Source organism: Anguilla anguilla, chromosome 15 (genome assembly GCF_013347855.1).
Source record: "Anguilla anguilla isolate fAngAng1 chromosome 15, fAngAng1.pri, whole genome shotgun sequence".
Taxonomy (NCBI): domain Eukaryota; kingdom Metazoa; phylum Chordata; class Actinopteri; order Anguilliformes; family Anguillidae; genus Anguilla; species Anguilla anguilla.
The window spans coordinates 36,152,715-36,164,115 of record NC_049215.1 but is presented as its reverse complement, the minus strand read 5'-3'; the positions used below and the strand labels follow the sequence as shown (position 1 = coordinate 36,164,115).

The 11,401-nt window shown below is 45.6% G+C and overlaps 1 protein-coding gene across 6 annotated transcripts in view; it reads left to right on the top strand.

The window, feature by feature from the left end:
- The first annotated feature begins 2,096 nt into the window (after nucleotides 1-2,096).
- Nucleotides 2,097-11,401, top strand: part of tbc1d4 (TBC1 domain family, member 4) — a 41,016-nt gene continuing 31,711 nt past the window's right edge. For 3 of the 6 annotated variants that reach the window (XM_035393135.1, XM_035393131.1, XM_035393133.1), the window contains exon 1: nucleotides 2,098-3,282. In XM_035393135.1, the coding sequence (XP_035249026.1) occupies nucleotides 2,872-3,282 (411 nt within the window). In that variant the 5' untranslated portion in view covers nucleotides 2,098-2,871. Of the gene's footprint in view, nucleotides 3,283-11,401 lie in introns of all 6 variants that reach the window. The other 3 variants (XM_035393132.1, XM_035393130.1, XM_035393134.1) reach the window with 2 other exon arrangements.

Here is an 11,401-nt window from a genome sequence, read left to right as displayed (position 1 = left end):
GTCGGCATCATATCACATTCTGTTTTATAGTGCTTATTGATGGCAAACTACAGCTTATGTAGTAAAACAAAATATGCTCTACAGCCTCTGGGCTTCACCTCCCATAAGGACACATCTGACGCTTTTTTGCTTTTCAAGTTAACCTGCATCTGTATCTTCAAAATAAAATCCACATGCATTCCAATAAAACAATGAGGGTTAAATTTAAGAGCAAAATTTAGAGCCCTGAGATTTTTTGCTTAAATGTGAAATCCACAGTTTCCCCAATTTTCATTTACCTGCCCCTGCTGCAAACAACTTTTTGCCCTCCACCTCCTCAAAGTAAACAATTTTGCATATTCTTGGTGTATATTTCAGTCGATCACCCATTTTGCCAAATACTGCTACCCAAGATTAGTGTCACCGGACGTAAGAAAGACGCTCTCGTTCGTCTCACGTCCCCGGTGAAATGGTCATTTTAACGGTTCAACCGAGATGATCGACACAATTCATCGAATAATTTTTGGCTGGACCGCGACAGCGGGGGCCAGCCCTACAAACGCAAATGTCTGTGACTGAGTGAGTGATGAAGTTACACCATTGGTCGGCCGAGTTACGAAGTTACCCCATTGGTCGGCCAGATCACGTGTGTTAGCTCCAGCCATATACTAGGTTTTAACCTGGCCTTGTTGGAAATTTGGGCTTAAAATAGAGGCCCCCCGTTGCCCCCGTGCTGTCGGAGGACTGAAATGCATGCAAGGCGACAGCCGCGTGGGTTTCTCCTCCCCAGGCCCTTACTACGTGGCATTAAATCGAGCTTCTAAAATAACCTTTAATGGACTGATGTCGCATGTGTGCGGACCCGGATCCAGAAAGCGGGTGTTCTTGGGAACCCGTGGGGCACGGCGTGCCCGGGGAGTGCCTCTGATGGGGTTACATGCGCTGCATATTTGATCTATTTCTGGGAGACTCTCCGCTGCCCGGGCGTCCTGTTACAGGCCTCCGCAGACTCCCAGCAACGCGCAGACTTGGCCCCTGACACACGCAGCGGGCAGGCGCTCTGTCTCGCAGGCCTGGACGAGGATCGCAGGTCTCTCTGACACTCCAGGCTATTTGCTCTTTCGCTGGGGCTCTCAGAGTAGATTAGGACATCACGGTTCATTTTAAGGTCTCAAAGGCGTATTTGCTGTTGTCAGTGGCTCTGTGCAGTGTCATGAGTTTGTGACCGTTCTGCTTGGCAGTTACTGAACTCTTCAGCTTTTTTTCTTTTTTCTTTTTTTTTTGCCCAAGGCCTAACCACTGTGGGCTAACCGTGTCCTTAACCTTGAAAGTAAACCAACATTAACCCACTTATTTTCTCATTTAAAAAGCAGTATGTGTCTGGAGGTCACTGAAATTAAAAATAAATGTGTAACTACAGCACTGAAAAAGTAATGCCTCTTTAACTTGATTAAAAATTAAAGCACCAGGTAGTAACATGGAATCGTGCCAAGTGTTCTTGGCTGTGCATCACTGCCTTTGGAGTTCAGTGAATACTGGTAATAAACATACTTGTGTAAACAATGCGTTGATGCCACTTAATTAAAATTCTCACACATCCACTGCTCACAAATATCCAAAACAAGTGGTGTGTAGTGAACATAATCAAATAGGGCCAGCACAGCGTCTTGCCTGAGGATTGGAAAGGAATGCTATTATGTGCGGTGGTCTGGTTCTCCTCTCACCAAACAGATATTTGGCAAGGATATCAGTCAACTCTGTTTTACACAAATCTCTTGTGCTTCCCCATTGTTAGGCCTACTTTCCAATAACCAAATCACCAGCCATGATGAAACCATAAGTAATGTAACGTATTGATGAATGAAGGGCAATCCAAATCCCCCAATCAATATTTCCATCTTTAAAACGAATGCATTGTGAACAATATTTAGGAAACAAAAGTTAACATGACATTTAAAACAGATCGGTTACAAGCTTTTGTGCATCAAAAGCTTGATGTAAAGTTTGTACATCGGCTTTTACCAGGCTTTAGCCTCGACCACAAGCACAGTTGCGTGGTCTACAAGGACCCACCCACACCATTTGACGGGAACAGGCGAAAGTGTGTGCGGTCACGTGTAGCTTCTCCTCCTAGCGTAAGGACGCAGCGGTGCCTGTTCTCTGCACATGCGATAGGAAACCTGTCACGTACAGCCACTCCTCCCGGAGCAACCCGACCCAGCTCCTTAGGAATCAGTACAACAAAGCGGAGGCAAACATTGCTAGCTGGCTGGGTTGGCTGTAGCAGGGACGTGGGGACAACAAGGGGCACCAGGTCCAATGCAAATCTGAGAGGACACGCGATTGATCGAGTGTTGGGTATAACCGAAGTGGGGAAAAGTCGTTTTAACTGTGTTGTTTTGCTTACAACAAGGGTAGTGTTCGCTCAGCTGTCTTGGAGCGCCACGTTTTAGGACGGCGCGTGCAGGAGTAAAAGCGTCCCATGCAAGTAAAAAGGGACTCGTGCCTTCGGACGGACATCGCCAAGTGTCTAATTGATGGATTCAGGGAGAAAGGAACAAACACACTCCCAGCCTCGACAGGAGCACATTTGCGCCCAAGCTTTTTAGCACTGCTGCACGAGGAGCGTGTGTACTACCTTCGCGGTCGTTGCGATAACTTTTTTTTTTCCATAGAAAAGAGGAAGTTTCCAGTCTGTAATGGAATATGAAGGTTGCCAGCTAGCTTGCAAGTTAGAGGCTACTTCACTTCTAAGCAGTGACTGTTAAGGCTGTTTTATTTCGCCAATCGAATGCACTAGCCTGGCTAGGTGGCACTCGGATATTGCTGAAATTCAGCAACAGTAGGTTTTTTTTTATACGCGCATTCGCTTGCCCTCAGATTAACATCCAGATGGAGGTCAGGCCCTCTGATATTCAGGATGACAAAGGGAATAATCCATCGAAAGTGGAGAAAAGATTTGCCCTTTGTTACATGGGCTGGTCACCGCTGGACAGGCGCACCACCCTGCCCATGCTCCCTTGGCTGGTGGCAGAGATTCGCAGGAAGAGTGAAAAGAACGAGACGGGACCCGTCCAGGCCAGGGAAGTTGAGCTGATCCTAATGCCTCCACTCATCCGATGCGTCCCGGCGAATAACAGCAACGCGTCCATTTTCATCTTCGAACACAAAGCGCAGTTCATTTCACGATTCATTCACAACAGCCACGACCTCACCTATTTTGCCTACCTGATCAGGAGCCAGCCTGACAACCCAGAGTCGGAAATGGCATGCCATGTTTTCCGAGCGAGCGATCCCAACAAGGTATTTGAGGGACACGTGTCACAAATACAGCATGCGCTAATGTATATGACAACCAAACTAGTTCGTGTAAATGTGAACGGCCACCTCAGCGTATGGATTATTCCTATACTTGAGTCACGGTGTAAGTGCACCAGTTGAGACTGTGGACCCGCATATTATGATGTAGCCTACTACAGCTAAATGTCCGGATGGCTTTACCTACGCTCTTATGCCTAGTTCATGTGCATTGAATATTTGGAATTTAGTGCCGAACACCGTTTGGGTAGTGAAGCGAGGAACATCCACGTGACAGTCAATCTTTTGAAGTTTAGCGAAAGTTCAGAAGATTATTGCAAAGAAAAAAAAAAAAAAAAGATGGTGTGTTTTTGCTGTGTTGTAAAACCACTGAAAAGGAATGGAAAATAGAGTTTAAGTATACTGTTCTTTGACAGTCATACTGTGATATTCCCCGTATAGGCTACATTCTCTCTCGGTGGCGTTAACAGAATATTAACATTATTTGATATTCATAGCTGTGGTTCAGAATGCACAATTATGTGTAAATCGAATAAATTCCCAAGAGCTGGATTTATCACTGTAAACTTACCAGTGGCCCTAATATCACAACCAATTGATACCGTGTAAAAGTTTTGTACAAATTTAGCTTTATTTTTTATTTTTGGTTGTCTTGGTTATTTACCAAAAGAAGTGGATTATTTCTTGAGGTCAGCTTTTGAGTTCAGACTTATAGTTATAGTTGAGTTTTCCCTCCCTCTAGTTCAAAATTGGGCAAGGAGAGCCGAGTCTGTTTCTGGTTTTTATGCCAACTTCTGGCCTGAAATTACTTAATTAGCCTGAACATTTATACCACCTGACATTTTGGTGGTATAAATGAACACTGTTCTTGTGCCCCTATATGAACCGTTTCACTGTGATCAAATCTACCAGTGAACCAGTGTTAGTGTAAACAGCCAGGTAGCTAATTTAGCCAGGCTAATTGGTGGAAACAAAAACCTGCATAGTTGCATACACGCTGGCCCTCCAGGACCGGAAGTGCCCAACCTTGCTCAGGTTGGTGAATGTGTTTTTATGGGGCCCACAGGCTGGACTAGCGTGAACTGCATTGATTGTTTTTACAGCATAATTATCAATATATTGAGTGTGTGTACCCTGCATGCACAGTGTGTTTACACTGCAGGGCATTTCCAGAGCGTACACGGTTTTGGGAGTGTTTACACTGCAGGGCATTTCCAGAGCGTAGACGGTGTTGGGAGTGTTTACACTGCAGGGCATTTCCAGAGCGTAGACGGTGTTGGGAGTGTTTACACTGCAGGGCATTTCCAGAGCGTAGACGGTGTTGGGAGTGTTTACACTGCAGGGCATTTCCAGAGCGTAGACGGTGTTGGGAGCATTGACACTATCCGGGGCCTCCCGCCTCACATTTGAACCTGCAGTCAGAAATGGCGCTTTGAAAAGTTTCTGTGAGCACATCACTAAATTATGAATGCTGCACAGCTTTCCAAATTTAGACCAGCGTCAGTCAGGAAGACATGCTGCATTTTTTAATTGCCGCTGGTATATCGCCCATGACCCGGAAACCAAGCCCGGAGGACTGTTATTGTATGGTAATCACGTGCAACCACAATGGGGTTTTTTTTTGTTTGTTTAAAATCAGTCTTTATTTACCAGTAATTCTCTTTATTTCTGAGGTTTTTGGTTGCCTTTGTATTGAGTTGTGTGTATGAGTGTTTGTGCGTTTGTGTGTGTTAGTGTGTGTGTGTGTGTGTTATCTGTGTTAGTGTGTGTGTGCTTGTGTGTGTGTTATCGGTGTTAGTGTGTGTGTGTGTGTGTACATTCTGATAGAACACTCCACACCATAGTCTGCAAAAATAAGATATGACTGCATGTGCTGCATTGCTGTTGTTGTATTACTTATTATGCTAATTGCATAATACAGCATTGCATTAATTTAGAATACACTCTTATCCAGAGTTACTCTTATCCATTGTTCGTTTTTTAAATTTGGTTTTAACTAGTTATGTACTGTAAATGTTAACTGTTAATGCAGCAGTGTTTGCTGTGGTGTGGCAAATCATCTTTTGTAAATTTGATGAATTATTAAAGTGCCATAAATTATCCACCGATGCTGACGCAGCAAAGGTGAGTGTTCGTAACCTGAACACCTCGCACATTAAAGGTTGCTGGCGTGCTGTCTGGGGCCTGGGTGTTTGTTGAGATCCACACGGAGATCAATGTGTAATAAGATCATTTGCTTGATGTAGCAAAGCAGTGCTGTATTGGTAGCGCTCTCTTTGTGTGCAGTACGCCAGTTTTTTTTTCTTCAGTTTGGCTGTCTTTTGTGAAAGCTTTCAGGGAAGTGAATTGTTCCACATTTGTACACCACACTGTAATCCTTTTGAGGAACCCCCCCCCCCCCCCATAATTATCACTGTCTGCTCTAATCCTTCTCCATCTCCGTAGATACCGCACTGTTGTATTAGCCTACATGATGAACAAAATGAAAATAACTTCTCAACCAAACTAATAATTTTTATGATTTCAGTCATTTTTTCAGCATAATGCAGATGTGATAAGGACATTCGTGACAGAAGATTATCATTTAGCACTCTGTGCAACAGATACTTTCTCACTTCATCACACTGTTAGTGTGATTTGGTGCAGGGCTTCGAGGGAATCAAATGGATGTCATTTATTTTGCAAAGTCAAGTGGTGTAACCTGGCGATGTGATGTTTTTTGACAGATGGACAAAGTTCTTGCCATTTAACAGCTTTAACACTGGTCTGATGGCTCTGTCCTTTCACGGTTCACATGGAGAATCAAAACTGTATTTATGGAAGTGCGTACCTAAACAGGATAAATACATCAAAACTAAAATGTGGACTTGAATAGATCAAATAAGTTCAAACGTCCTAGAAGCCTTTGAACAAGGTTCTCCTGGAGTCTGCACGTAAGGGCTTCTTCCCAGTTTGAGGCTGGCTCCTGTGTTTATAAAAGTTTGTGGCATTTTAAGAGTTTATATGGCTCATTTAGGTATTTTCAGGTGTACAAAAAGATCATTAGAATCCAATTTGCACTCAGTTTGCAAATTGCACTGTCCTAGAAAGCGAGTCATTTCCTCAATCTAAAACATGTTAATGCCAGCAAAGTGTGTGGAAGTCAGTTATGCATAGGATGCCAGTTTGCAAAGGGAGGATGTGGAAGAAGGCTGTGGTCTTTGTTAAGATTAAATGCTCTCCAATCTCAGCTGGTCTGTTTTGGCTGCCATAGCTTATTATGCCATTGCCACTGTTCCCGGTGGCTTCCTGAGTCAGGGCCTTAGTGAGCATTATTGCTGCATTGAGACCAGCCTGCAAAAAAGGGAAAAAAGAAACAGGATTTCCAATATAAGAAATGGCTACATTATCATTGGAAGTAGACTAAGTTGAGCGGTTATGCAGTTTTAAACATCCATCCTTGGAGTGCCTAGCTCAAAGGATCTCTCTGTGAAAGGGCTTTACAGCACTGCCACTGAAGTGCAAGCCCATTGATTGCATGTTTGTTGCAGTTTTCTTTGTCAAGAATTAGGCTTTTGTGTGTCTCCTATTTTATTCCCCTCTCCCAGAGGCTCAGAGGTTCGGAGAATTGGGACTGGCAGCCTGGAGCATGTGTGTGTGCTTGGTACATACAGGCACCTGCACTCAGAGAAGCTGTTTTGGAAACCAGCGTTTGTTTTGTGTACTGAAGGCATTTTTTGGAGGAGAGCTCACGGGATTGTCTGGCTGTTGCAGGCGTAATGCCCCACACGCAGGCCGAAACGCTGGGCTTTATCTCAGGCCTGCGCTCCTCGGTGTGCAGAAGCGACAGGAAGTGCAGTTTGAAGGGCGCGCGCATTGCGCTCGGGATAAGGCTGCAGTGGGGGACAGGTTTCAGAGCGATAATGAGCCAGACGGGAGATTGCAGCTCTGCTCAGTCTGTTCTGTAATGAGAGGTGAAAGGATCAGTCTGTTCTGTAGTGGGGGGTGAAAGGATCAGTCTGTTCTGTAGTGGGGGGTGAAAGGATCAGTCTGTTCTATAGTGGGGGGTGAAAGGATCAGTCTGTTCTGTAGTGGGGGGTGAAAGGATCAGTCTGTTCTGTAATGAGGGGTGAAAGGATCAGTCTGTTCTGTAGTGGGGGGTGAAAGGATCAGTCTGTTCTGTAGTGGGGGGTGCAGGTCCCTGATACTCTCTGATGAGGTTACGCATGACAGAAGGGCAGCACTTCCTGCTTCATTTCCTGTTTTGAAGTGATTGTGGCTGTGATAGCGGCCTCAGTTCTATACCAGGTAACAGACATTACTGGCCTTAAAAAACAATACCTATCTTTTAAATTGGGGATTTATCAGTCTTTTGCTCGCGTCTGGCTGACGTGCTCATTATAGAGCGAGCCGTGCGGGCTCTCCCCGCGCGTGTTTGTGTTCTCCTGCGGTGTTTTGACTCCCGCGGCGGCGGTGATGAATTGCGGTGTGAACATTGCTGGAATGCTTGGTGTGGGAGTGAGAGTGGCGTCTCTGCGGTTGGGCTGCGGCAGCGGGGGCTGAAGGGCCTGGGGGCGGGGCCTGAAGGGCCTGGGGGCGGGGGCTGAAGGGCGGGGGCGGAGCCTGAAGGGCCTGGGGGCGGGAGCCGGGGCTGAAGGGCGTAAACACCTGCAGCGCTTCGCCGTCGCCCCGTCAGGCTAGAAAAACCGGCCGAGTGCCATGCGGTTCGGCCAGTCGGCCTCGTCTGTAATCCCTGTGCTGCCAGGATGCTGGCTTTCCAGTGTTGAATGTCCTTGTGTGTGTGCATGTCTGTGCGTGTGTGTGCGTGCACGTGTGTCTGTGTGTGTCTGTGCGTGTGTGCATGTGCATGAGTGTGCACGCATGTGTGTGTCTGTGCCTGTGTGTTTGTGTGTGTGTGTCTGTGCGTGTGTCTGTGTGTGTGTGCGTGCATGCATGTCTGTCTGTGTGTGTGTGTGTGTGTGTGTGTGGGCGCGCGCGCAAGTGTGTGTGTGTCTGTGCATGCGCGCATGTATGTGTGTGTGTATGTATGCACAAATGTAAGTAAATATTATCTCCTCTATACTCCTTGGGCGAAAGTTGTGAAGGTTATTTGTAACTTCCTGGGTCCCGGGTTTGGCAGTTTTCAGTGTCTGCAGCAGCACAGTTTCCTGAGGGCTTTGCAGCCCATTAAACGTGTGCAGTTTGGGCTGAAGTGTTTGTGCAGGGCAGAAGGCCGGAGCATGCTCTCGTGCTATATTTAGAACGCGTTCTGAAGCTGCAGCTCTCCACGCTGCTAAAGAATGCTGCTCTTCTGGGCCCAGTCAGCACATGCATCCGCTTCCATCTCTCACTTTTCTTTTTTGGACAGTCACTTCTGCTGCTGTTGATCACGCTCAGTCTTTACATTGTTTTTGTTTGTTGTTTTTTTCCCCTCATTGCTATGCATGTTGTTTCCAGATACCGATCATGGACCTCTCGACATTAAGGGCATAAATGATCATGTTCAGCTTTTTTGGGCATAGTCATCTGTCTGTTTCTCTGTTTTCTCTGAAGTTCAGACGCAGGACCTGACTTCCTAAGACCTTTAGCACGAACAGAACCTTTTAGCACACGCAGAAGCAATAACATGGCCAGTGACTGGTTACGGTATTACGGTTGTGCTATTGTTTTGCCTGTGCTAAAGGTCTTTGTAGATTTGAGGGCGACTCGGGTTAGAACAGGGTAGTGACCCTTTGCATGGATTCCAGTGTGTTGCCTCGGCCTGGTTTTATTCTGAAGGCTCGTGTGACCCGTTTGACCCCACGGTGCGTTGTGATCCAAGTGGGAGTAGGAGTTAGGAGGTAAGGCAGCCCCTGGACGCGTGCCCAGCAGGCTAGCCTGCCCCACTTCACGCTAGTCCTGTGCAGGGGAGGTTCTCTGCCACGGCGGTTATGTTCACAGCCAGCGTTCTCTTCCACAGCGCGGCACAGGACTGTTAGAGCTGGTTACCAATCCGCAGATACATACAGTCACTCAGCCCACGGCCACTGAAGCCTACAGCTGCCTCTCTGAAGTGCTTCTGGAGTTCGTATCCCCTTCCAGTAATTGGCTCAAATATTTAGCAGTGCAGTTGGGAGTGTTGTGTCAGTCCAGTTAGCAGCGTAGGTGGAAATGTGACAGTGTAGTGTAACGGTTCCAGGTTTTTCGCTAGGTTGTTGGTTCGATTCCCAGGTGTGGACTTGAGCCAGGTGTCTAATATGAATCCCTAAAATATGCAGCCTTATAAATGGACAGCATGTAAAAGAATGGAAGCTGTTTCTGATGCCCGAAATGTGGATGTAATTAAGATGAGCTGTTCACAGTTGGTGAGGTGTCAACCCTTATATCCGTAATGGTGGGGTTTATCTTTGGCAAAGCTAAATAGTTTTTTGTGCTGCAGATTATTTTATGATGGCCTCGGTCTGTCTGAACCTGTCTCTTGTAAAGCTGTGTTGGAGCGTGTGCACACAGGCTGGCCCTGTGCACACTGATGCATTTCTCCTGCAGGAGAAAGAAGGCAGACATCACAAGGCGATCGCAGAGTTGAGTAGTCACATGATCAGAGTGGAGGAGGTACAGAAAATGGCACTGGTTAAAGTGCCATGCAGATTTATTTAATTTTCCTTAATAAAATAATGTTATGGAGACCTGTCTACTTGTGTGAAAGGCATGTGACTTTGGATGTGAAGGTAAACGGGCAGGTCAAAGCGTTAAAGCTGTGTTAGTGTTGGATATCTGGTGTGGACAGGCCAGCTTGTTTACGGTCCTCAGGTGCTATACTTACTCTCGCTCTCCTTTTGTAATCTGGGGCAGTGTCTCATATTACCTGGTCAGTAAGATGCAGAATGTAATAAATAGCTTTCTGGGAAATACAGGGCTGTTCCAATGAATTCATAAATAATATATGCAGTTTTACAGCCAAGAGATGTCATCCTACAGCGTATAAATGTTTGCTATTCAGCATTCAAGATTCAGACATTCAAATAGACTCGTCACTTTAGTCCATCAGAAAAGAGTGTCAGTGTTGTAGGTGTCATAGGTTTGCAGTCATAAACTGACAATAATATGTGACTTGTATATGTCAAATTGCAACAATATTTGTATGATATTAACAAGGTTTTTAATATTGATTTCATTTTACAAACGATAAGTGTGCTTGAAAGGTTATTTCTGTGGTCTTATAGCGTTATCATGTTCAGGTGTTGCAGGCAATTTCACAATGGAAAGCTCGTTGGTGTTAATTGTGTTTGGTTAGTTGCATAGCGCCTACAGACCTTGCTTAAGTACCTTGAAAAAACAATTTAATTTTCCTGCCACTTGCACGACTTCAAATGTTGTAAATGAAGGACACACAACAGAACATAGGCCCTGTATTGTGAATCATTAATTGTTTGGCATGGAATGGAAGCCATATTGTGCATGCTAAAATATGCAAACATGCTTATTTCTTTAATTATTTGATGAAAGATCATTTTGGCATTTTTGCAGATAAGATATTTAGCATTTATCCACTCACATCCTTTAGTGTTTAGTTTTTTTTAATGCATATTACAGAAGGCAGGATGTGCTTGAAGCATTTTAATAAACGAAGAGATTCCTTTTTTTGAGGGCTGAGAATCTTGCAGTTCAAAAGTCAGTTTGCACAGTATTGGTGGATTGGGCCTCTAAGGTCTGTTAATGGCGTTGAGTCTAACGATGTGCTCAGTTATGGTGTTGAGTCCAACGATGTGCTCAGTTATGGTGTTGAGTCCAACGATGTGCTCAGTTATGGTGTTGAGTCTAACGATGTGCTCAGTTATGGTGTTGAGTCTAACGATGTGCTCAGTTTCCACGCGTCCAGGACTGTAAGCTTTTAAGCGTCCGGCTCGTTGTCGGGTGCCGAGGGTGCTTTGGATGTTTGTACAGATGGCGTGGGGCAATATAGCTGCCCGGCCCTGCAGAACTGCATGCGTCGGTGGAACAGGTGCTGCTGAACGCACAACAAAAATAGGCCAATCACAAAGCAGTATTGTGGTGATGTAGGGTCGCTTTTAAGCGTGCCGTGATTGGCTGAGTGCAGAATCGCATCATTACAGGGTGATTTACCAGAGCTGGTGCCACATCCTCT